The sequence below is a fragment of the Sparus aurata genome, chromosome 11 (assembly GCF_900880675.1).
Source record: "Sparus aurata chromosome 11, fSpaAur1.1, whole genome shotgun sequence".
NCBI lineage: Eukaryota > Metazoa > Chordata > Actinopteri > Spariformes > Sparidae > Sparus > Sparus aurata.
In genome coordinates this window covers 33,638,180-33,665,659 of record NC_044197.1, presented here as the reverse complement: position 1 = coordinate 33,665,659, position 27,480 = coordinate 33,638,180, and the positions used below count along the sequence as shown (strand labels likewise).

Below are 27,480 nucleotides of genomic sequence, written 5' to 3'. Positions count from 1 at the left end.
CTTTGTAACTTCAGAGACAATGAAGTGCTTTGGGTGTGGGGCTGAGGGACACCTGATTCGGGCTTGTCCCGAAGCCAGGCAGGAGGCCGGCGGTTCGGGCTCGGATCGGCCGACTGTGGAGGCCGGCGGTTCGGGCTCGGATCGGCCGGCAGGGGAAGCCGGCGGCTCGGACCGAGTCCGCCGGCGTAGGAGGTCGGCGGCTTGGGACCGGGTCTGCCGACGACAGAGGCTGCTGTCTCGGGCTCGGATCGGCCGGTGGCGGATCGAGCTGAGGAGGAGCATCCAGGTGAGACATGCTCACCTGTTGCATCGCAGGATGCAAAGAAAACTGGGCAAGATGGGTTAAACATGCAGGAAAAAACAAAGGAGGGTCAGACTGTAAAAGGAACGAGTAATTCAGTGAGAAAGAAACAAATGGACGAAAAGGAAGGGCAGAAAGTGTACAGTAATGGTGACAGTGCTTTATATAACGTGGTGATGGAGCAGTGGCGGAGCCAGACAATTTTCATAGGGGTGGTCAGACTGAGACCATAGCTCACACAGGGGTGGCACAGAAACTGAAAGCTTTTTGTTTCCCTATGTGGCGAGTGGCTGTTTATCTAGTAGTGTTTCTTAGTCACTCACCCATTTACTTATACAAGAAGTGAGTAGTACATCATGAAGACCCGCATAAGCTTTTTAATGTATTCCTAATCTAATTTTTTTTTTAAATGAAACAGTAATTCACACTACATAAGAATATTACAGAAGGCACTTTTAATAAACCCACAAAGTTACATTCTCATGTTGATTCTCAAACTGATTTACACATTTCATGTATAAATCACATCACAATACCTACAGTATCACAGAACACCTTCTTGTTTTGCCAAACTTACAGAAATCATATTCTTCAGTTGCTGTGATTCAAAGCAAACTGATTTACAACTTTCATGTATAAATCACATCACAATACCAACAGTATCACAGAACACCTTCTTGTTTTGCCAAACTTACAGAAGTCTTATTCTTCAGTTGCTGTGATTCACTTGACTCAGCACTCAGGGCATACACTTGACTCTCTTTGACCTCACTGATAATGGTGAAGCGCACCATTTCTGCTAATGTGTCCAACATTTCATTTTGGATTTGGTGGCTTGTGTATTTGGCATTACCAGTTTTCAATTTCTTTTTCACAACTGTGTCATGATTACCAAGAACCTCTCATATTGCAAGGAAGTTTCCCTTGTTGCCTGAATCCACTGTCTCTCTATGACCCCTTTGTGCCATGTTTTGTGTTGCTGTTAACAGTAAAACTTCAGCTACACTTTTAATATAGTCACGGTTTTCCTCTATCTGTTTTTTGTGCTCTTGTGACAATTTAGTCATCAAAGATGCCTTGTTTTTTTGTTCTGTCTCGAAATTTTTCCAGGCTAACATAGCATTGATGTGTGCCTCAGACTTGGCATGGGATGCAAAGCCTCCATCTTTAGACATAGCCTTTTTCCAGTTTTTATAGCCTCTATCAGATGTGAAAACTGATTCAGTGTTTGGAAGACCAAAGTTCCTGCAGGCATAACAATAAACAGCATCCTTGCACTGAGAATATTCGATCCAAGTATGATGGGAATACCATGAGGCCTGGAAGTTTCGTTGTCTGTCCCCCCTGGCAGTCCTTGGAAACATGGCAAGCTGTGGCTGGACTGGACCTTCAGCTCGAGATCTAGAGATGTCTAAAAGAAGTAAAAGAAATATATGAATTTTCAATTTTGCTCTATAATAAATCTACATGTAATTTGTGAGTGTCTGAATGTAAATCATATACCTGGCGGTTCACTCTGGTCTGAGCACTTTACTGAAAGCCCAGCTGCACTGCTGTGCTCTTGATCCGTATGAAGTCTTTCATCTGTCAATTAAGATACACAAGTTAAAATAGTGACACTGATATGTCATGATATCACATCTAAACGACATTTTTGAAATAAGGTTCTTGAAATATTATCATTGAATGTAAACAGATACAAACAGTAAAACTGCAGTCACATGTGGATTGTGGTTTGCATCCTATAACCTACCTTGACATCCACTTTGCAGAGGAAACTCTGGGGTATCTACTCCACCATCACCATCTGAACGGACAAGTCGATCATTTGTTGGTAAAGACAGAAAAAATAAATAGTCAGCATGCCAGATTTAAAGCTGATTAACTTCACTGATATGGCTTTGAAAAGTTAACTGCACATTGGCTGTTGAAGGCAGAATCCTTTAAGTACTTGGGCTAAATGCACATGGCAGGTGCAGGTGTACTGTACCTGAATGTTCACTTCCATGAAGAGCAACTGGTGAGCACTCTCCTTCACTGTCTGCCTCTGTCTCATCATTGTCATCCTGCATCTCCCTCTCCACACCACTTTCCCTCCTCTCATGACTGGGCTTAACGTTACTACACTGACTGACGAAGTAGGAAGTAATTTTCCTCTTCATTTTGCCTGACAAGTGCAAAACCAAAATATGGTAACCTTAACATTATGGGCAAGCATTTCAAAATTATTCCTTTGCAATACTTTGCATATCATCATTTGGCTGCCAACTCGTGTGTACTGAATACGAGACTTGTGCAATTGAACCCCAGAACATGCTAGCATGGAAAACAAATTTTAATTCCTTTTCAAGAATGTGACACAAACTGACCAACACTATCAAGTTAACTTTACCTTTAATGGCCTTCTACAACGCTGGGGCTTATTAAAACTGAATATTTTCTTATAAATGACACTGACACAGTGAAACTTTTTAACGTTATAACTTAGTTTGCGACTTTCATACTGCTAAGTTAACAGCATAAACTAACTTAGCAAATGTCACCAAATCTGTTTCAACTCCAGCTCGCCAGCCGTAAAATACATAATTAAGACAAGAAACATTTCAAACGGAGTGAAAAAACTTAATTCTGCCAACTTACCTGCGACCTCTTCTCTGGCAGCGGGAAACAGACCGTCCTGCTGGCGCGGAGTCCGTACGTTAGTTGTATTCACTCAGAGCGGCAAAGGAAGAACTACTTCTTCTTCTATAATTGTGTTGGCGATTGACATTCACGTTGAGTGTATTACCGCCACCACCTGTTTGGGTGAAGAACTACTAGTTTGAGGTGCGCTGTTGAAATGCGTCCATATGGGAACACCTGCATCCAAAAATGGTTCCGCATAAAAGTGACTCTGCCAACGAGGGGGACTGGAAGAGGGAGTGGCCAGGGGAGGTTTTCCTCAGCCACAAGCGGTCCAACAGTGCCAGGGTGGGGATCCTCTTCTCCAGATCCTTTACTTCTCGCTCTGTGGAGGTGATGGACATCATGTCTGGACACATTTTAAGGGTGAACGCTCTATATGAAAACGTAAAGGCTGTTTTTATTTGTGTCTACGCCCCGGTTTTAAGTGCTGCGAGGATGAACTTTTTAAATGTTCTATGTGATGTTGTACACAAGTGTGCTGATGATTATTTATTCTTGGGTGGTGATTTTAACTGCACTGAGGATTTTAAACTAGACAGGAATCATCTGGAGCCTCATCCTGCTTCCTCTGCTCGGCTCAGGTGTCTCATGGAGACTCATGAGCTGAAGGATGTGTGGAGAGGTTTTAACAGCACAACTAAACAGTACACCTGGACTCACTGCAGAGATAACTCCGTGTCTCTGGCCAGGCTGGACCGCTTTTACTGTTTTAAACATAATTTTAGTATTTTTAAAAGCTGTCACATCACCCCAGTTGGTGTGTCGGATCACTTTCTGGTTCAGTGTTGTTTTTACATTCGGAATGTGAATACCTCCAGCGCTTATTGTCATTTTAACACAGCTCTTTTATCAGATTGTTCTTTCAGAGAGGCTTTTAGTTTTTTATGGGTTTTACACAGGGAAAAGAAATCCTCTTTCTCCTCAGTGCAGCAGTGGTGGGATGTTGGGAAAACCCTTATTCAGCAATTTTGTAAACAGTATACTCGCAATGTCACCAAGTACATTACCAGATCCCCTCAGGACCTGGAGACTGAGGTACAGATGTTACTGGGCTGTACAGGAGATCAGGGGAATGTTGAAGTCCTTAAAAGTAAAAAGGCTGCTTTAGCCAACCTGTTGGGTGTAACCGCACAGGGAGCTCTGGTCCGCTCGCGCTTCCTGAACGCCTCCCTGATGGACGCCCCCACACAGTTCTTCTTTGGCCTGGAGCGCAGGAACGGCCAGAGGAAGATCATACATTGTCTGCGCTCCGAAGATGGCTCCTCTTTCACCGAAACCAATGACATCAGAAGGTACACCACCCAGTTCTACAAAGGAATGTACAACACGGAGCTGGTGGAAGACCCAGCGCTGGACGCCTCCTTCCTGTCAGACCTACCACAGGTAGAGGCAACAACCAACAGCCACCTGGACGCCGAGCTGACCGTCGAAGAGCTCCATGTGGCCCTCATGAGCCTGGCCAACGGGAAGGCTCCAGGCATCGACGGTCTACCTGTGGACTTTTACAAAGCTTTCTGGCCGTTACTGGGTCGGGACATGTTGGAGGTGTTCCAGGACAGCTTTCAGGGTGGGCGTCTACCTTTGAGCTGCAGGAGAGCCGTCATCACACTGCTTCCAAAGAAAGGAGACTTACAACACATAAAGAACTGGAGGCAGGTCTCCCTGCTGTGTGGGGACCAAGGCCGTTTCTGTCTTTTTGGGGGCCCCTATTTTGTCAAACTACGATGGATAGATTCCTAACCTTTTTGGGTGAACCATAAAGATGCAACAATCTATTACATTTTAAGAGGAAAAAACAGGCTAGAGTCGTGAAAACCTCTCTCAAATTAAAATCAAACATCTTAAGTTGACCCACACTAGTAAGTTGAACTGATAGCAAATGATAATACAAGGTAAACAATAGGGATCCTTGATAGGTCAATAGATGAAACTGATGGAGTGTTCCTCAGTTTTATTTTATTTTGAGTTGACCTTAAACATATGACATACATACACCCAAAACTAAAGTTAAAGTTGTAGAGAAAATAAAATACGCTATTACTTAGAAAAGAAAATCACAATGAGCCAGCATCCATATCAATATGTAAACAATAAAAACAAAAAAACTAACAAGAATAATACTGTTAAGGTAGTAAGGAACCTTTCAAATGTAACACAAGCCCTTCAGGACCAATACAATAAACCAGCATACAATAAAAATGCAACAATGAAAACAAACCAACAATAAAAACAATACTTTAAAGGAACCATACAGAACTATATAACACAATCACACCACTCTGTGATGATTATCAGTATCATCTGAGTCTTGTGTTTTAAGCAGATCTACCCTAAACCCCACCTCAAAATTTCTGCTTCCTTGCCAGCATATGAGAGCTGCTTGTCAATCTCTGGTGCTGAAGGCGGCAGTGCTGCTTCCTGTTCTGCGGCTCCAAAATACTTCAGAATTGTTCCTGCAAAGACGAAACTCCTCAGGTTACCAAGCAAAACAGATCCTAAGCAAATATTCATACTATATAATAGGGCTGGGCGATTATGCTAAAAATAATAATCACGATTATTTTGATTTATATTGAAATCACGATTAATAAACACGATTATTCACTGATTTAAAAAAAAAGGATTTATTGAGCCACCAAAACTCAACTTTAAAAATAACTTTTAGAAAAACAACCAGATAGATTAGTAACAAGTAAAAAAGTAAATGATAATAATATTTGTATGTTCGCGTGATGGCAACACATAGTCTACCGCTTGTCCAAAATCTTGACCAGTGTCTTGAAGCCTGGGTTGCTAACTGTACTGATAGGGCACATGTCCTCAGTTAGCATGAATGTCACAGCCTCCATTATCTCTCGCTGTCGCCGGGAGCCGGTGGGATATGGAGCGGCATTGTAAAGAGTGTCGTCAATGGAGGACTGTGTTGCGGCGGCGGTGGCTGTAGCTGAAGTTGATGCTCTTGCACTTTTTTGGGTCTTTTGCTCCTTCAATACTTTGTCATAGACCACTTTATGGTTAAATAAATGTGTCGTGTTGCCCTGGGGTGCAGACACGACGGTGTGACAGACTTTGCAAACAATTTCCTTCTGCTCCACGTCCGACGATTTGAAGCCAAAATGTCCCAAATGACTGAAGTTGTCCTACCTTTCTTTTCAACTAAAGGCTCAGGCTGCTTTTCTGCCATGTTCTTAATCTCTCGTTCCACAATTGATCCACACACTCACTGCTGCAGCTGCAGGCGACACAGGTGCGTTCACTGTGCTTTTACAGCGCAGTAATTTGCATACAAGACGCGCGGCGGCACGTTAATCGTTTTTCTTCGATTACAGTGTTTTCATGATCGTGAGAAGCCAAAATCGAAATCGCGATCAAAATTCGATTAATCGCCCAGCCCTACTATATAATTGAGTCATGTTACACTAATGGAGAAATTCATAATCTGTTTTTATTTTAAACCTTGCAATATACAGCACAGTGTCCCTTTAAAGCATGCACCCAATTTCAAAGTTGTCACTTTTAAGTAGTTTTAAAGAGTTAATAAATAACTAATAATAAATGACTGATGAGCTTTATGTGATATTGAAGGAATATCTTAGTTTATATTTCACAGAGTATTACAAAGTGAACTACTTGCTTAACTGATGATTTGGTCTTAACATATATTCTGTGGGCAGATCAAACGGTCCTATATAGTATAGTTCACTTTAAATTGACTTTAATTTGTGTTATTATGATTCTTTTGAATAAAACAAAGTAATACATCAAAAACATAACTAAATGTAGGCAAATGTGTTCAAATTATATTGTCACAATAAATATTCTAATAAATGTGGAAAAGAAAGATGCAACTAGGTCAGTAGAGTTAACAATAATCCACTCAGAGCAATAATTTACTGCCACAATAGTCCATAATAATCTACAGTAGGCCTCATATGCATTAGGGTTGTTTAGCACACTTCACATTGGATACCTACAAACTGAGGAAACACTAAAATTGATAAATTAATCATAAAAACAATCCTAAAGTGATGTTATGTGACAAATATTGAAGAGCAGAGGAGGTCTGTGACGGACCAGCAGCTCCACTGGATGAGGATACAGCAGACATGACAGATATCTGCCTAACACACACACCCTCCCTCACAAATATAATGCCAACGAACTGGACCTGCTGTGATTCACCAAAACGGGTGTCACTTCAGTCAATCAGTGTTATGGCATTCACATGTGAGATACATTTTATTTTAGCCCTCTCCTAAAGCAAACACTTAAGCTAGCTAAAAAAAAATCGGCATTTAAACTAGCCCCTCCAACCCACATAATGAAAATTACCTTTAAATTACCTTTATCCAGCGAGCGTTTTTCTTCATCAAGTTTCTTCTTTTTGCTGCGCCAGATGAATACGCTAGTTTGAACACCATGCCGTGAATGACCTGAACTTACAGCTCGGCGCAATTCTCCGCCCCCTCCTAGTTTAGCAGTACTGGTCGTCATAGCAACGCGGCGTGGTAGACACCAGATCTGACCAATCAGCGGGCCAGGTGTCAGGTCCTTTTCACAGCTTTTCCTTCGGCTCATTCCTCAGGTATTGCAGCAGACCTTGCAACTTGAGGGGGCCCCCTAGTGGGGCGGGGGCCATATGCACCCGCATAGTCCGCTTATAGCAAAAAACGGCTCTGGTGGGGACTACAAGATCCTGTCCAAGGCGCTGGCGTTGAGGCTCAGGGAGGTGATGGCTGAGGTCATCCATGTGGACCAGACTCACTGTGTGCCTGGCAGGCTAATAAGTGACAACGTCACTTTAATTCGGCATGTTTTGGAAGTCTCCGGCTCATTGGCTATAGATACTGGTCTTATTTCCATAGACCAGGAGAAGGCTTTTGACCGGGTTGAACACAAATACCTTTGGCTGACGCTCAGTGCGTTCGGGTTCAGCCCAGGTTTTATAGCCAGGATCCAGGTACTGTACCGTGAGGTTGCGAGCATACTGAAAATAAATGGTGGTCTGGCTGCACCTTTTGTGGTCCAGAGGGGGGTGCGGCAGGGGTGCTTGCTGTCAGGAATGTTGTATTCTCTGGCCATCGAACCCCTGCTGCACAAACTCAGACAAGAGCTGACAGGAGTGGTTTTCCCCGGGTGTCCTGCAGCCGTAAAGCTGTCGGCATATGCTAATGATGTGGTGGTGGTTTTAAACACACAGAGGGACATATGTGTTTAGAGGAGAATGTGGGGCTTTTTAACAAACTGTCTTCAGCTAAGATAAACTGGGAAAACAGTGAAGCTGTGTCAGTGAAAAAGGACTCTTTGAGTGAGTTGGTTTTACCGGGAGGGTTGTGTTGGAAGACGGGTGGGATAAAGTATTTGGGAGTGTTTTTAGGGGATGAACTGTTTTTAAAGAAGAACTGGGAGGGGGTCCTTGAGACTGTACAGGGCAGGCTGAAGAGGTGGAGGTGGCTCTTGCCGAGTGTGTCATTCACAGGACGGACACTGATCATTAATAGTCTGGTGTCCTCCTTTTTATGCCACCGGCTGGCTTGTGTCGACCCCCCCTAAAATCTGCTCTCAGAGGTCCAGAAGGTCCTGGTGGACTTCTTCTGGGACAGACTGCACTGGCTGCCACAGGCTCTCCTCTTCCTTCCGAAGGAGGAGGGAGGACAGGGAGTGGTGCACCTGGCCAGCAGGGGCGCTGCTTTCAGGCTCCAGTTCATCCAGAGGCTGCTGTATGGACCGAAGGACCTGGTGTGGAGGCCTCTGGCTCGGCTGGTCCTGCAGCGTGTCGGTGGCCTGGGATTACAAGACTCGGTGTTCTTAATGGATTTTAAGACTGTGAGGTTTCACACCCTGCCTGGTTTTTATTGTGGACTTTTCACCGTTTGGAGGCTGCTGCAGAAACAGAGGGGTCAACACGACTCTCTCTTCTGGCTGGTCCATGGAGGACGCCTGAGCGCCCCCTGCTGGGTGGGAGCAGCAGTCACAGAGGCCTTCGGCAGAGCAGGGATTTTAACACTGGGAAATGTGGTCACCTTCACCGGGCCTGAGTTACAGAATGCAGCGGGCCTGGTGGCTGGTCTGGGAGGAAGGTCGGAGAGGATCGTGGGCAGGCTGCTGGACCACTGGAGGAGCTGTCTGACGGGGCACGAGCACCTCCTGCTGACGGACTACAGCGGTGGCGTGACCGTCCCCCGCCCTGACGACCCGTTCCCTCCCCTCAGTGTCCGTCCCTGTTGGATGGACGGTCGGAGCTGTGACGGCAGACAGTGTGAGGTGAACCTGCAGGAGGCAAAAGGCAAAGCTCTGTCTGTTCTGATGGTGGAGTGCTTGCACAGACAGAGGATACAGCATCGGGCCGACTCGCCCTGGAGAGCTCACCTGGGCTCAGGTGAGGAAGTCCGGCCCGAGTGGAGGAGCCTGTACAAACCTCCACTCACAAAGAGGGTGGCTGACCTGCGGTGGAGGCTGATCCATGGGATTTTAGCAGTAAACGCATTCATTTCCATCATGAACCCTGCTGTCTCAGACAAGTGTCCTTTCTGTGGTGCCGTAGAGACAGTGTTCCACTGCTTCTCCGAGTGTTCTCGGCTCAGCCCTCTCTTCTCTTTGCTGGGCAGACTGTTCAGGAAGGCAGGGGAGGTCTTCTCTATACAGACAATCATCCTGGGCTTCAGGTACAAGAAGACGACCAAACACAAGTGCCAGCTGCTGAATTTTATTCTGGGGCAGTCAAAGATGGCTGTGTACGTCAGCAGAAAGAGGAAGGTAGAGGACGGTGTGGATGCTGACGTTGTTTTATTGTTCAGCAGGATGGTCAAAGCCAGAATCATGATCGATTTTAAGTACTATAAGGAGATGCAGGACTTGGACCAGTTTAAGTTGACATGGACTCACGGACTTATTCTGTGTGGTGTTAAAGAGCATCAGCCTACATTTTCAAATCTGTTGATCTGATCTGTTTGTGTTTTTTTTTATCTATTTATTTAGTTTTAATTTGATGTAACCTGATTTTTTCTGTGAATATATTTCCAACTCTACCGAACTGCTTCTCTCTCTGTCTCTCTCTCTCTCCTCTGTGAGACCGAAGCCGCAGGGTACAGGAAGCAGCTTTAGGCTCAACACACACAACACGGTATTACCAGGAAATGCATACAGTGCCGTTTTTTTTTTTTTTTACATCCTTTTGCACAGCAGGAATTTATTTATTCATTAAAAAACACACAAAAAGGGCACTTTTTACTACAAGCAAAAAGGGCAGGGGCTCAAGCACCCTTTGGGCCTTATGTGTGCACGTGCCTGCTTAGATGAGATGGGACAGTGGAGCGACTTGAACCTTTGTGAGGTATAAATCCATTAACATAACTTCCTAACAAGTTGCCTTCCACATATTTAACATGCTTAAATATTAGTCATATTTCAGAAGAGTGCCCATTTGTACTTGTAAAGCTAACTGCTTGTTAATAAGAGTTAAGAATAATCTGACGGCTGTCTGTGTCGGCTGTTTGCCACAAATCTTAAACTTCTTTCAGGTATTGAGCTTACGGTGACTTTGCTGTTGTAAACATTGCTGTTCCTACTAACAGCACAGTAGTAATCAGTAGTCATTTCTTGGTTTTGTCACATTTTTAGATGTGTAGCATGTATTTCTAGTTTGCAATTGCCCTCCAATAAATAGCCTATTAATAAATCAGTGTTTTATTGCTTTTTAAGAATTGCAGCTGAATTGCATGTCTTCTAAACCTCAGTATTACGATAATGTGAATATCATGTTGACAATAATTTGTTGACACAAAAGAAATGGCAATTGCGTTTCACTCACAGCTACACAGGATACACAGCTAAGTAGTTAGCTTTATGTAAGTACTTTGTTTATTAATTTTACATTATTAATCTACATATAGTGTTGTTAAGACCTGAAAAAAAGTTTGGCGTGCGCTGTGCACGCGCACATACTGCCATTTCCTGACTTTGAGCCCCTGCCCCTCTATAATCATGTGCACGTCCCTGCCAAACAGTATACTCATTCCACAGAAAAAAATATAAAAATCCAACCAAAATCAATGGATCTGTGGAGATTTCACTACTAGTTGGCGATCGACAGGCTCAGAACCTCAATCGAATTTTAGACATATTAGTCTATTTGCCAGCCCATACAGCCCCATTGTGAACCTAGAAATTTTGAGTACACCAAAGTTTTATGTTAGAAATGTACAGTATGGGTCCCCAGCATTAAGAAACTGTCGGATGCTAACTTGCATATGTTTGTCAATTTCCATAATTAGCATTATTAGCATTAATCCCCTATATGGGCAATATTTAAGCAACTGCTTGACTGATTTGGACAATATTGGCATGATTTTGGGGGTTATTGAGGATGCTGAATTCATTTCTGCCATTTTCAAAATCCGAATTGGCAGTTTAAACCAAAAGTGGCCATATTTCAACTCCCACTGGGCAGATTTTTATGAATTTTGAGTCAATTTTAGTTTTAGCTGAATCTATAAAAACAAAAACAAATTGTAGGATATTTATGAACACAATTATCCAAATGATGCAGAATATGTACATTTAAATTCACATAACATTACACTCTGAGGTGACACTTGAGATAACAAACGCAAATACCATATCAAAATTCAAAATGGCAGTTTAAACTAAAAGTGGCCATATTTCAACTCCCAGTGGACCGTTTTTGATGAATTTTGAGTTTATTTTGAGGTTATATGTATGCTTAATACTTTGGACCTGCATTTCAGTATCAAGAGAGCACAATGTCATTAGTGTTAATGTTGAGACGTAATACTTCTTCAAATTTCTTCAGTTCTGCTTTTGTTCTTTGACTGCACATCTTTGTGTCATTGTCGCTGTGGTTAATGCGTCGGGCAGAATACTGACTGGATGGAAACACGGACAAAACAGAGCTTTTTAATATTTGGATCGTATCATCTCAGTGCTAGTAAGTTGATCAAATACAGTAGAAGCAGATAACAGTGATCACAGTGTGTATGTAGTGCATATTTAATTATTATTTTTATATATATATATATATATATATATATATATATATATATATATATATGGAGAGGATCTTGACAGCATGACCGACTGCATCACAGAATACATCAGGTTCTGTGAACACACCACCATGCCAACCCGGACTGTACGCTGCTTCCCTAATAATAAGCCATGGATCACCAATGACCTGAAAGTCCCTCTTAACAAGAAGAAGAGGGCGTTCAGGTCTGGAGACAGGGAAGAACTGAGGAGAGTACAGCATGAACTCAGGGATATGCTGAGGGCCTGTAAAGACGCCTACAGGAGGAAGCTGGAGACCAAACTCCAGCAGAACGATGTGAGGGATGTGTGGACTGGTATGAAGCAGATCACTGGGTGTAAGATGAGCCGCAGACAGTCATCGGGCAGCCTGGAGAGGGCAAAAGAGCTGAACAGATTCTTCAATAGGTTCAGCTCACAGCATTCTGTCGTCTCCCTGACACCTCCAGACCCCCACACACCCTCACTGCCCCTAATGCTTCCTCCCCTCCTCCCTCACTCCCCTGCTGTGAGCTCTCCTGTGCAGCACCTCTCCTCCTCCTCCACCTCTTCCTCCTCTACCTCCTCCTCCTCCACCTTCACCTGCTCCTCCACCTCCTCGTCCTCCACTGAAGACATCGTCAGCCTCCCCCACATGACTGTGACTGCAGGCCAGGTTAGGAGACAGCTGGAGAGACTCCACCAGCAAAGGGCTGCAGGCCCTGACAGTATCAGCCCCAGGATCCTGAAGACATGTGCCAGCCAGCTGTCTCCTGTCCTACAACACCTCTACAACCTGAGCCTGGGTCAGGAGAGAATACCAGTGCTTTGGAAGACTTCCTGCCTGGTTCCTGTTCCAAAGAAGTCGACACCATCAGACCTCAATGACTATCGACCAGTGGCCCTCACATCTTACGTCATGAAGGTGCTGGAGAGACTGGTTTTGGCCAACCTGAGGCCGCAGGTGAGAGCCCTGCTAGACCCTCTGCAATTTGCTTACCAGCCCCACTTGGGAGTTGATGACGCTGTCATCTACCTGCTGCAACGAGCCCATTCGCACCTGGATGGTGGAGGAGGCACTGTGAGAATCACATTCTTTGATTTCTCTAGTGCTTTTAACACCATTCAGCCACTGCTACTGGGGGAGAAGCTGCGGGTGATGGGTGTAGACGACACAATGATCTCCTGGATTACTGACTACCTGACAGGCAGGCCACAGTTTGTCCGTATGGGCAGTGTTCTGTCTGATGCGGTGGTTAGTGATACAGGAGCTCCACAGGGGACTGTACTGTCTCCTTTCCTGTTCACCTTACACACCACTGACTTTCAGTACAACACCGGGTCATGTCACCTGCAAAAGTATTCTGACGACTCGGCTGTTGTTGGGTGTATAAGTGAGGGACAGGAGGAGGAGTATAGGGCACTGGTAGACAACTTTGTGGAGTGGACTGGACAGAATCACCCGTGGCTGAACATCAGCAAGACCAGAGAGATGGTGATAGATTTCAGGAAGAAGAGGAAGACGGCTTTCCAACCTCTGTGCATTCTGGGAAGGGATGTGGAGGTGGTCGAGGATTATAAGTACCTGGGTGTTACCATCAACCACAGACTGGACTGGAGATCTAACACTGAAGCTGTTTACAAGAAGGGGATGAGCAGACTTTACTTCCTGAGGAAGCTGAGATCCTTCAACGTGTGCAGCAAGATGTTGGAGATCTTTTATCAGTCTGTGGTGGCCAGTGTACCTTTCTTTGCTGTGGTTTGTTGGGGAAGCAGCATTGGAGCCAGCGACACCAACAGACTCAACAAACTGATCAGGAAGGCTGGCTCTGTGATTGGCTGCAAACAGGACACTCTGGAGGCTGTGGTGGAGAGGAGGACACTGAAAAAACTGTTATCCATCATGGATAATCCTCTCCACCCTCTCCACCTCACACTGGTCAGACAGCGGAGCACCTTCTCCGGAAGACTGCTTCAGCTTCGCTGTCGTAGCAACAGATACAGGAAATCTTTCCTGCCACAATCCATCACTTTATACAATAACTCTCTCACCTCTGCCTGACAGAGAACTCTGGTCTCTCTACTGTTTTGTTGTATATATTATTATTGTTATAGTATATTTTGCATATTTTGTTTTGTTGTATATATTATTATTGTTTATTGTTTATAGCACACTGCACTGTATATATACACTATGTATATATTGGATTCTATTTATGTTATGTACGAAGTGTTTTATTTGCCGACCCACTACTGCTGCTGTAACAAAATAATTTCCCAGTCTGGGATCATTAAAGTAATTCTATCTATCTATTTATCTAGCTATCTAGCTATCTAGCCTAATATCTCTATAGCCTACTTCTAAACCGTCTCTAAAATACGGTAGGAGTTCTTTTGAGTAAAATCCAGAGACTTAATCCATCGTAATTAATACATCAACAGTTAATGTTACTACTACTACCAAAAAAAGTTAGCCTACTTTGCTTCATCACTCCAATCCTAGAAGTGCACAAGTTCTGGTGAGCAGAAAGACCTGATTTTTGTCGGTTTAATATCATGGGGGGCGAATGGCGATATTAAGATGCACACACTAAAAGAACTACACCCTAAGGTAATTTAAAACCGATTATTATTGTCATTACTGCTATTTGTATAATTTCTACAAGTCACCGTTTAAGCTGAGTGACAGCGACCCCCCGCCCAGACCTCGCCGCTTCCCAGGGCCGTGGTGCTCGCTGCGCCCTCTCTCTCCCTCGCGGGGGAAGGACAGGGTCCCCTCGCTCCCAGCGCGACCGTCGACCGGGGCAGACTGTCCTCAGTGCGCCCCAACCGCGTCACGTCACGTAAAATGCACCAGGGGTCTGCGGCGATGTCGGCAACCCACCCTTCATCCCATTCAAAGGCTGCAACGGGTGACTCATGGAACCAGGGTGAAGTTAGTTTTAGGTTGGATATTCAGCGGATATTCACTCGGGTCCAGCCGTGACTTTAATGAGGTTCGCCCAGTGTTAGCAGCAGGGGGACGATCAACTCACCTCCCAATGCCGCGCTGAATCACTGACAATTGATTTAGCGACCGTCATTAAATTACTTTTTTCAATATCTTCCATGTCATGTGACCCAGTGACTCCAAACCAGCAGCAGATTCTATTAGTAAACAGGAGAAATGAGACAGCTCTTTTTATTATACTTTAGAGCTTCCTCTATTTTATATGAATATTAATATGCAGAAATGTAGTTTTTTTTTCAATAACTTCCAAGTCATGTGGCCCACTGACTTTTCAAACAGATTCTGTTTCCATTAAAAATCCAAGAAAATCATGATAAAAAAGTTCTCTAATGCTCAAGAGGTTAACATATTTTCAAGCAGCAATGTCAACTTCTATACTATTTAGTCTCATGTCTTAGATTCTGATTCTGAAATTCTGAAACTGAATTTTTTTTCAAAAATCTCACCAGTAGTCACCATTTAAAGGGTTATTTTTCAAAATTTTCTTCCGGGGGAGCATGCCCCCAAACCCCCCTAGTGTTGGTAGGTTACCAACTCAGAGCAACGCTGCTACAAAAAAATCTAGGGGAAACACTGTCTCCAGTTTACTAATACAATCTGCTTACTCTACAAACCAGCAGCGGGACACCGCCACAGAATGCATATAGGGGAAACACTGGTGTGTGTGTGTATTTGTATGTGGGGGGCCATCCAAGAATTGTGCCCAGGGGCCCCTGCCCTCTTGATCCAAGCCTGCATGGCATCTGCATGACATGCAGCACTTTCCTGCTACTGCCAAAGATGACCTCCTCTCCGGAAGCCATGTGTGCCGCCACTCAGATGGTGCAGCTGCAGTGAGTGGAGATACGTTTGGGGAGCAGACATGCATCAAGCAAAGGAAGGGAGTAGGAGGCGTGAAAGGCATCTCCACCAACCCTGAGCAAGTCGCAGTGTGGATCCAATGTTTCAGCATCTGCTCCCATCTCTCTAAGTCATTAGATGAGATATATGATGATGCTGAAGAGTTGGAAAAGACAATGAAGCCCAACAGACACAAAGAAGAGGGTATGAGAGTGCTATGGGAAAACTCTCACCCACTCACCACAGAGACTGCTACCCTTTACCATATCATAAATGGCCAGGTGGTGGATGGAAAGGTGAATGTGTAAGATGCATTGAAGATTGGGCAGGACATGAGCACACTTTTCTCTTCATTGCTTCCTGGGGGATTTCATGCACCCATTTCAAATAAGGTGGTGACAATGAAATTCAAGACAAAAGGAGTGAAGGTCAATGGGAAGATCATATCTGACCATGTGGCGTTATTTGCTCGGCTGCTGGTGGTGGGGAGCAAGAAAAGAATGGAGCTCTCTACCCTCTTTAACTCCAAGCTCAGCCCGGTCCCTGCATCCATCATCGATGAGTATAGATGCCTCAGAAACGGTAACAAGTCTATGATTGTTCAGCGTCTTGGAATCTTTGTTTCCCAGTCTCCACCCACCAGACGTACACGTTGATTCATTGCAGCTCATCTACCACGTGGTGTGGCCATCGTCAGGCGCTGTGACTGACCTTGCAGCCAGCTTGGGGCACAGGCTTGATAGCTACATCGGCCAAACATTTGTTATCTTTGACCGGTACGAGCAAGTCTCTGCCAAAGACGACGAGAGGCAGAGAAGAGCTGGGGAGAGCTCAACAGAGTACCAACTCTCGCTGACAACCTCCCTACCTAGCTGCGATAAAGTGATGAAGGACAAGACAAACAAGCAGAGGCTAGGCGAGCTCCTGTGCACACACAACATAGGAGATCACATCGAGATGGTCAGCAGAGCAGACAGTTTTGTCACAAACATCAATTTGACAGAGGAGCATCTTGGTGAGGACTGTCGGTCCATCCTGGCAATGCACGCTCTCTCTGGGTTTGACACCACCTCCTATCCCGTTGGTGAAGGGAAGGTGTCGGCACTCAAGGCCATGACAGTAATACCTGGTGACTTTCTTCACTTCATCGGAGAGGAGGGAGTAACTGACTTGCAAATCACAGAGGCAGTGAGGGTTTTTTTCCTGGCTCTGTACAAACACAGGAAGTCTGCATCTCTGTATGTCGCCAGGTACGACTTATACTGAAAGTGCACCCCCCCCCCCCCCCCACACACACACACACATCTCACATCATGAGGACCCTGGAGAGGCTCGTCCTGGAGCAGCTAAGGCCTATGGTCAGGCCCTTCACTGATCCACTACAGTTCACCTACCAGCCCCACCTGGGAGTTGAGGACAGCATCATCTACCTGCTGAACAGTGCTGCGAGCACTGTGAGAGTCATGTTCTTTGACTTCTCCAGTGCTTTCAACACCATCCGTCCAGCTCTACTGGGTGAGAAGATGGCTGCCATGCAGGTTGATGCCCCCATCGTGTCATGGATTGTGGATTACCTGATGGGTAGACCACAGTATGTACGCCTACAGAACTGTGTGTCTGACAGGGTGGTCAGCAACACTGGGGCCCCACAGGGGACTGTCCTCTTTCCCTTCCTCTTCACCCTAATCACCTCTGACTTCAACTATTGTACTCAGTCTTGCCACCTTCAGAAGTTTTCTGATGATTCAGCAATAGTTGGCTGCATCGAGAAGGGTGATGAGAATGAATACAGGACTGTTGTGGACAACTTTGTCACTTGGAGTGAACGGAATCATCTGCAGCTCAAAATGACAAAAACAAAGGAGCTCATAGTGGATCTGAGGAGTGCGAAAACAACAGTGACCCCTGTTTCCATCCATGGAGTCCCTGTGGACACTGTTGAGGAATATAAGTATCTGGGGGTGTACTTCAATAATAAGCTGGACTGGACAAGAAATACTGAGGCTGTCTACAAAAAGGGCCAAAGTCGACTCTTTTTTCCTCAGGAGACTGAGGTCTTTTAACATCTGCCGGACGATGCTGAGGATGTTCTACGAGTCTGTTGTGGCCAGTGCGATCTTCTTCGCTGTCACATGCTGGGGCAGTGGGCTGAAGGTCGCAGATAACAACAGACTGAACAAACTGATCAGAAGGGCTGGTGATGTCGTGGGGGAGGAGCTGGACACTCTGACGACCGTGGCAGAGAGGAGGATGCTATCCAAGCTTCAGTCCATCTTGGATAATGTCACACACCCTCTCTATGACACACTGGCCCAGCAGATGAGCACATTCAGCGGTAGACTCCTCTCACCCAGATGCACCACTGAGCGCCACAGGAAATCATTCCTGCCTGTGGTCATTAAACTTTATAACGCCTCCCTAAGAGAGTCAGACACCCCTCCTTCTGTAACCTGACTCAAACATGGACAGTCATTTCTTTTCTGTACTTCCTCAGTTATTATTTAACTGTATATTTGATCTTTTATGTATGTATTTATATATATATATATATATATATATATATATATATATATAATATATATATATATATATATATATATATATATATATATATATATATATATATATTTTATTCTTTTATTTATTCATTTATTTATTTATGTTTATATTTATATTTATATTTATATTTAAATTTTGCTCTTAATAGATGTTGCTTGTATAATATATGTTATTTGCATATCTGGAGCGCCATGAAATAATTGCCCCCTGGGATTATTAAAGTATTTCTGATTCTGATTCTGATTCTGCTTTGATGTTTTTGGCTATACTTGTGTTTTAAAACCTGTTCCAGGACTCTTGTGCACTACCTGGAACCTGTATTATACTCCTTTCTCTATATTATTTAGCCATAGTCATAGTATTCTAGTTTGATATGGTACTTGCCTTTGTTATCTCTAATGTCACCTCAGAGTGTAAAAGTATGTGAATTAAAATGTACATATTCAATTGGATAATTGTGTTCATAAATATCCTACAATTTATTTTTATAGATTCAGCTAAAACTTCTAAATTGACTCAAAATTCATAAAAATCGGACCACTGGGAGTTGAAATATGGCCACTTTCGAATTTTGAAAATGTCGGAAATTAATTCAGCATCCTCAATAACCCCCAAAACCACACCAATATTGTCCAAATCAGCCAAGCAGTTGCTGAAATATTGCCCATATAGGTGATTAATGCTTATTAATGCTAATAATGCTAATTATGCAAATTGCCAAACATATGCTAGTTAGCATCCGGCAATTTCCTAATGCTGGGGACCCATACTGTACATTTCTAACATAAAACTTTGGTGTACTCAACATTTCTAGGTTCACAATGGGGCTCTATGGGCTGGCAATTAGACTAATATGTCTAAAATTCTATTGAGGTTCTGAGCCTGTCTGAGCCTGTCTGAGCCTGTCACTAGTAGTGAAATCTCCACAGATCCATTGATTTTAGTGGGATTTTTTTTATTTTTTTCTGTGGAACAAGTATACTGTTTGGTGAAAAGAATGGCATATTGACTGATGTCATTGCTTGGAGTAATAATTGATTACAAATAAAGTAAAGATTAAAATATCGGAAAAAAGTGAGAAAACACCTATTTTTTGGCATTAAAATGATGCAAAATTAAGAGTTATTTTATCAGTGGATGTTGTCAGCACATATGTTCTGTGTATCTGGAACACATTTATTCGCAGCCTAACTAACCCACTGAGGAGTTGAGGGAAAAAAATCATTTTTCACATTTTTCTGATAGAAAATATAGGGTGCATACACTTAAATGGCCACATTTTTATTTCATGATATTTCCAGCAGAAACAAAAAAAAAGTCTGGCAGACCATGTCAGGTCCAACCCATGTTATTGAGACTTTTGCTCCCTGACTACTTGCTGATCTGGCCACTAAAGGTACCTGATCAAAGGCCAGTTTCACCTCTAAAAGAAGAGAAAATAAAACTGTACATGAACAGATGACAGTGTCCTATTAATGACTGCATGTTTCTGTACTTTCTAATCTTCATTCATAATCTAGGCTAACTGACTCTTGTTCTTGTTGGCTCTTGTTCTTGAGTCAATGAGTCAGTATGTGTATGGTCGTTATGAACATCATGTGACAGGAAGATACTACTAGTTAGCCATAGGTAGAACACCTCTGTATGGAAAGATCAGACATTTCTAAAAAAATATTTTATAAAGTAGTGAACAGCAGTAAAATGCTCTGTTCCATAAGCAGTGAAAAGTACCTAAAATGACATACTGACTTAAAAAAACAAAGCATTGCAAAAAAAACATAATAATAACCAAAGCTGGACACTTTACATGTTGGAAATGCAGGAGGATCCTCTCTGCTACTCAGCGTTCCCAAATCAAACAGTACCACAAGCACAAATGACTTATTCTTGCTCTGTGAATGCTCAGTGGAAATGCATTCATTTAATTTAATTAAGACTGGTCCTCTAATTATTCCCACAACTGTGGTGCTTGCTTGCATTCAGCCTTGCTCGACCATGACAAAACTGGACGAGAGTGCAGGTGAACAGTATAAGATGGTCCATTTACCAGAAAGGTGCATATACAGTAAAAGTACTTACATAGACAATTATATTGATTGCGAATGTATGATATAGCATATGAGAACACATACATTTTCAGTGTTGTTAGGTGTAACTTCTGGCTCTTCTGTAGTCATCAGTGAGAGCCAATCGCAGCACTGTGGGGGGATACTTCCTTGCTGGCCGTTCAATGACCTGGTGGCCTGTGAGTACCAAACTTGTGACTGTTGTGCATGATCTTTTGTTCTCAAGTCCATGTTGATGTGCTATATGCTATATTTTGTATTGCAATGTCAAGATACTGTACTGCTCTATCGTCTGAATTCTAGTGTAGTCCTGTTCTGAATAGTTGTATTGTGGCTAAGCTTAAAACTTGAAGCCACTGAGATGCTGCATAGTGGTGTGTCTAGTTGATATGCTCGCCGTCCTTAACAGCTGCTGTAGTGTCTAGTGAAAACAGTCCCTGTACTTCTTCGTGTCTTTGATGTAAGGTTTGTTTTTCACTGTAGAGTTCTTCTAGGGATCCATGAATCTAAAAACATCCTCAGAACAACATTTCACCATTGCTTGTGCAGAATCTACCAAGCATGACATGGCAAGGTCGTTGCGGTAAAAAATGAAAAATAGGAGTGACACCTGCTAGACCAATTTGCAACCCTCATACAGCTCTGGAAAAAATGTAGAGACCACTGCAATATGATCAGTTTCTCTGATGTTACTATCTATTTATTTCAGACCTTTATGTTTGAGTAAAATGAACAGTTTTGTTTTATCCTATTAACTACTGACAACATTTCTCCCAAATTCCAAATAAAAATATTGTTGTTTAGAGCATTTATTTGCGGAAAATGACAAATGGTCTATATAACAAAGACGATGCAGTGTTCTGACCTTAAATAAAGAAAAAAAGAAAACAAGCTCATATTAATTCATAAAAAAACTAAATACTAACGTTTTAACTTAGAAGGAGCTCAGCAATCAATATTTGGTGGAATAACCCTGATTGTCAGTCACGGCTTTCAAGCGTCTTGGCATGCTCTTCACCAGTCTTTCACATTGCTGTTGAGTGTCTTTATGCCACTCCTGCTGCAAAAATGGTTTTCAATGGGGTTCAGGTCTGGGGATTGGGCTGGCCATGACGGGGTCATGATCTGGTGGTCCTTCATCCACACCTTGATAGAATTAGCTGTGTGGCATGGAGCATTGTCCTGCTGGAAAAAACAATCCTCAGAGTTGGGGAACATTGCCCGAGCAGAAGGAAGCACGTTTTCTTACGGGATAACCTTGTAGGTGGCTTGATTCATGTGTCCTTTGCAAAGATGAATCTCCCTGATTCCAGCATTGCTGAAGCACCTCTCCAGCATTCCGTCTAACCATTAGAGTCCCAAGTGTTAGACAAAGTTGAAAAATGGACTCATCAGAGAAGATGGCCTTACTCCAGTCCTCTTAGATCCGATCCTTATGGTCCTTTGCAAACCTTAGCCTGGCTCTTTTTTGCTAGTTAGACCCCTGCCTCTAGGAGCCTGTTTCGAATTGTTCTCGCTGTGCACTTCACCCTAGCTGCCATTAGCCATTCTTTTTGTCGGTCACTCGATGTCATCCTACGTGGTTGCTGAGTGACAATCAAATGAATTGACAGTTATCCAGATCTGTGGAGAGTAGTTTTGCCCTCTGATGGTCTGTAGTTTTGTTGTCCTGGATGTCTGCTGCTTGACCTTGTTCTTGTGAATCTCCGTCGTAAATTCTAATGATAGAAGCAACCTGACACTCTGTATTCCTCTGCCAGTAAAGCCAGAATTAAACCCTTCTTTTCCTCACTCAAACCTTTTTTTTCAACTCTTGTGACATGGTCAATTTTTTTGATACAAATTACTAATGAGGTACTACTGGCACTGTTTCTGCTGTCCAGTTGGTCTTATTGCAAGAGGATAGTGATGACCACAGCAGTGGTTTTTATACTTTTCCTTGTTAAATAAGATTTTGTTCAGGTGATCACCTAATCAGTGCCTCATTAAGTAGAATGAGGTGTGCTTGTGTTGGAATTCAACAGACACTGCAATGGAATGGCTGTCATACGTGTAGAGATGCGGATTTCAGAAAAATTAGCAGTGGTCCCCTAATTTTTTCCAGAGCTGTATATTTAGTAGGAATGGCTCCTACGTTACTATTGGCTACTCTTAATCCGACAGTAACATCAAAGAACTGTCTGTATTGTGATGTTGTTGTTTTAGCAGGAAAACTTCAGACTTGAGTTTTAAGATCAGTAATAATAATCAAAAATGTTTTATCAATAAGTAATAGGGAGCCAAATTACATGTGGCACTCCACTTTGATAAAATATAGCCTATTTTTATATGGTTCTAAACTTTAGTATACTGTGTTTCATTGACAATCTTATTGCCCCTCAATTAATATCCCACAGCCAGTATTTGGCATGGGATATTAATTGAGGATTACTTGATATACAGTAGATTACTGGAAATGTATATGTCAGGGAGCAGTTGCCCTAAGATTGCTGTATTCTGTGTATGAAGATGAAAGCAGGTGAGTTTTTTTAATCATATTTATAGTTTTTGTCTCATTTGATATAAAATGTGTCTTTCTATGTCTTATTATATAGGTTATAACACTTTTTTATATTTTCTGATGAGGCCATATCATTTCTAGTTATTGTCTCATCTGCCAAAAAGTAGTGTATTATTAATTTTTATCAACATAACATTTTCAAATAAAGCAAGTGCTCTCATTTTATATTGAGTAATTTTCTTGTTATGCATTATCCTCATTTGTTTACAGATTGGAGCCTCTTTGATGTCCAGTAATGTTGGCAGCGGTTTGTTTATTGGTCTAGCGGGAACAGGAGCAGCTGAAGGCATCGCTGTTGGAGGATTTGAATGGAATGTAAGTCCATTTTCACACCCACAGTTTGTTTGCTCTGGTCTGAATCAGTTGACGGGTTTGTAAACTTGAAGTGTTTTCCCCTGTATGTTTGTTTTTCACACCGAGAAAAATCTAAGCAAACTGAAATTCATCACTACAAGCTATATGAGAACGTTCACCCTACTTCAGCGATCCTCAATAGGCGGCCCCCGGGCCGCATCCGGCCCGCCGGCCTCCTGTTTGTGGCCCCCAAACTTTTATTCCTTCACCATGCGTTTTGGTTGGGTCAGCACGTGTGCACCGGGACTTGTCTCCATGCCAACGATACAGAGACAGCTGGGTCACTCACCGCTGCGAACGCAACTTTTAACTTTCACTTTCGTTTTCGGAGCAGTTCGTGTATTCACATTTTGCCGGTGGTAAAAGATTGAAAATGGCATGTTTCCAAATAAATTGCCATTACAAAGCGAACAGTGAAAATCCACGACTCAGAGAAATAGGGGGTTTAAATTTGCATTCATTCTCCCTCTGACAGGACAAGCCCCACGTATCTGACAGTGCAGCGATAACAAAGCCCAGACGTAGTTTAACTAATTTTACTCCATCTTATCATGTATTTTCAAACACAGCAATAGTGTAACGGACGGGGAGTTTCTCCCAGCAAACACCCTTTCACTCACGGTGCCAAAATGTTTATCATCATTGTTAAAACTCAACACCATTTAATCAGAGAACAAATGACGTGAATTAACCCACAATCATCTTACATATCATCTTATTCACAAACACATACACGAACCATAATTACACCAACACCAACAGAATACCCAAGAGTCATTGCACCACAGTCCACAAGGGGCGTTACAATATGCCAGGAGAAGCTGTGATGAAGATTTCCAATTTGAAACGGCATTATGAGACGAAGCATAGGAATTTTGAAGAGACATTTCCTCAAAATTCAGCGATAAGCACAACACAAATAAATGCACTGAAATCGTCATATCAAGCTGCAAGCAGGATTCTTGTCACATCTATGTCACAATGAAATAAAATAATGCATGACAGAAGTGATGGACACAATGTTTGAAGGCAAACAAAAAGAGGAAATATTCAACTATGTATTTTAATTTATGTTAAAATGGAAATTACATTTTATTTTAGTTCGTATTTTGTTGTTTAGAATGAAGAGGACATTTTGTTTTGAATATTACAGTATTATTGCATGTGGCCTGACCGACCTCAATACATGGACCTTTGAGTTATTGAAAAAAATCTTTGTGGCCCTTTAAGATTTGTATTTGAGTACCCCTGCCCTACTTCCTAACTACAGGGAGACGATCATGTGTTGTGGACCTGTGCATATTTCTGTGAAAGAAACAGCCATGCAATTTAATATTGAACATCAGTATAGTTGGCATTTGTCCATAAACATTAGATAAGATAAGATAAGGTAAGATGTTTCTTTATTGATTCCCCTTGGGAGAAATTCATAGGTAATACAGCACTATAGAGGTGAAATAAGACGCAAAGAATAAGTAACACTTGACTAAAAATATAATAAAAAAACTATTAGAATAAAAATAAGCATACTATATATAGTGACTGTCCTTGTGTGTATGTGATGTGTCCAATATATAATAAATGTGAAAACATATGTGACAAATGTGCAGGGTTCAGAGTTCTGATATATTGAATTAAATAACAACAATATGTAAAAATGTGCCAGTTCCTGAGATAATAAATAACAGCAGAACAAAAAATACAACAATCAGTCTTAAAGTTACAGTGAAGTGTATATTCGAGTCCTTAACCAGTGGAGAAAGGAGCTGTGGTGCAGTGTAGGTGTTGTTGTAGTCTGATCCCTGATGGTATGAAAGAGACCCCCACGTGGGGGGCACGTGGTTGGATGAGTCTGCGGCTGAATGTGCCCCTGAGTTGCCTCAGCTCAGCGTAGAGAGGGTGCAGGTATTGTTCATTATAGCTTGCAGATTTCCTCTCATCCTCCTCTCTGTCACAGGTTTCATCCCCACCACAGAGCTGGCTTTCCTCAAAAGTTTGTTAAGCTTGATGCCACCACTGCTCCTGATGCCACCTCCCCAGAACACTGCTGCAAAAAATATGACACTGGCTACCACAGAGTGGTAGAACATTTGCAGCAGCTGAGTGCACACATTGAAAGACCTAAGCCTCCTTAGAAAGAACAGCCTGCTCCAGAGTCCTGCACGGGTATTATTTTGCAAACCTGCACCCGTCCGTACCCACCACACTTAAAACTGCGTCCGACCCATTTTCCGACAGTAGCACAAATTAAAGTCCGCACCCGAGCCAACTCGCTATAAATTGATACCGGTGCCTGACATTAAGAAATATTAGATATGCATATTAGAAAATGTTTATTAGTTGCCACATTGAAGTTGAAAAGGAATAGTCTGCATGATGAAAACTTAATTGGTTTTCGCTCACGATAGGCTATAGCCTAATACAGTCAGCAAACCCAGACACGACTGTAACACAAATAATTATCGACACAAAATAGACTCCATGGTTGGCTACTATCAAACAATTTAGGCTTCTATTACCACCATGCAAAAAAATAAAGTAACATGCCGTCAACATAGTTAACTAAAAAAAACAGTGTCCAAGTAATCTTAGCCCATGGCCCGTCTTATGAAAATTAACCAAAAGTTTAGGTGACATAGTAGTAGGCTATAGGCTTATTCAGTTCCTGATAAAGTGCACAAACAATATAACCTACATTAACTTTTTTTCGCATCAGGCTATTAAACTTTACACAACTAGCCTAAGGGCCTTACATGGCATGGTTTACTCGTCTTTGATTGAATGAGGGCAATTTTGGTCTACCTTATCCTACGCTAGGGAATTACACTATCTGGTGTTTGGCGTGGTGCTTTAGATTGCTGTGTAAAAAAAAACACATCATCCGCAAAGTCTCGCTGCTGTCACGCTGCTGTGCTTGATGCAGGGATGGCGAGGATAAATCTTGCAATCTGAGCAATATTGGGAAATGAACGACTGTGCTCTCCCCACCACGACAAAGCATACAGCAACTTCATCCTGACACTGCGGGGCTTCATCACCGGAATCCTCTACATCCAATAGTGTGCCGCTTTTTGGGTGGGGGCCAGGGGCACTGCTCATGACTTCCACACTTATCCTTGAGTTCTGTGATGCATATAAAATAAAATAAAATAGAATAAAAACATTTGAGTGCGATATTATACTATATATATTATAGGTATATTTAGGGTATAGAGTAAAGGCCTATAATGTTTTAGTTGGCTATGGTGTTGGTGATAGAACATAGGCTGTCTGCATTAACACTGACCTTTCACAAGGCGTCGCATCTCATCGCGCCTTCCGCTCACTCTTCATCAACCGTTGTTAAATGGGACAGTCTAACCTTCGGAGCACATCATGGTTGAGTCACCATAGTGGAGCTGTTAAGCTCAATAATCTTGCTCTTTGTGAAAGAAGTATGAAACTTTCAGGGTTTGTTCTTGATGACCTAAGCTTTAATTTAAGATGTGGAGGCATTCTCAATTTGACCTCTGAGGTCAGCTAGAGGTCACTGACCTCTGTAATATGTCATTTTCATGCACAAAATTGTAAATGTGTGTATCTTAGGATCTAAATGTGAAAGAAATGTAAACCAAAGATTTATTTCTAAGCTTCTGGGCATGAGGAACTCATTTATGCCATTGATAGCACTCTAAGAAGTCAACATCATTAAGTGCAGTGAAGGTTACTAGGAATGTGAGTGGCTTAAGGTGAGACACTACAAGTGAACAGGGTAAAAAAATTAAATAATAGACATCACCATGACACTTTCTCAGCTGATTACTTATGTTAAGCTTAGAAAAAAATGTATTCCAAGTTTTTTGTATTTTAATATTTAAATATGCAAATTATGCCTTATCTCATAATAATTTCGCTAATTTGCATACCTTTTAAAAAACGAGATCAGATTGTGTAATAAAGCCAGGCTCAAGATATTTTTTTCATTTTGTTGTCATATTAGTTGGGAAAATAATTACAGAGGGGTTTATAGACATCTACTTCTGTTATCCTTTAAGTCAGAATATACTGTCAAAAGACATAGTTTTCTGAAATGATCATTTTC

General features: G+C 42.5%; 2 protein-coding genes across 5 annotated transcripts in view; one reads left to right on the top strand and one right to left on the bottom strand.

Moving 5' to 3' along the window:
* slc5a9 (solute carrier family 5 member 9) overlaps nucleotides 1-27,480 on the top strand; it is a 139,277-nt gene that overhangs the window by 7,094 nt on the left and 104,703 nt on the right. For 2 of the 3 annotated variants that reach the window (XM_030433430.1, XM_030433431.1), the window contains 2 exons: nucleotides 20,593-20,664; nucleotides 23,256-23,360. In XM_030433430.1, coding sequence (XP_030289290.1) covers nucleotides 20,593-20,664; nucleotides 23,256-23,360 — 177 coding nt within the window. The remainder of the gene's footprint in view (nucleotides 1-20,592; nucleotides 20,665-23,255; nucleotides 23,361-27,480) is intronic. The other variant, XM_030433432.1, reaches the window with a different exon arrangement.
* Nucleotides 742-3,061, bottom strand: LOC115591419 (uncharacterized). Of its 2 annotated transcripts, XM_030433434.1 has the most exons (5): nucleotides 2,942-3,061; nucleotides 2,292-2,468; nucleotides 2,055-2,108; nucleotides 1,805-1,885; nucleotides 742-1,712 (listed from the first exon to the last, which is right to left on the bottom strand). In XM_030433434.1, exons 2-5 carry the CDS (start codon nucleotides 2,461-2,463, stop codon nucleotides 1,204-1,206), a joined length of 816 nt encoding a protein of 271 aa, XP_030289294.1. In that variant the 5' UTR covers nucleotides 2,464-2,468; nucleotides 2,942-3,061; the 3' UTR covers nucleotides 742-1,203. The 2 variants fall into 2 exon arrangements, 1 of the variants encoding a protein (XP_030289294.1); XR_003985959.1 differs by lacking the exon at nucleotides 2,292-2,468.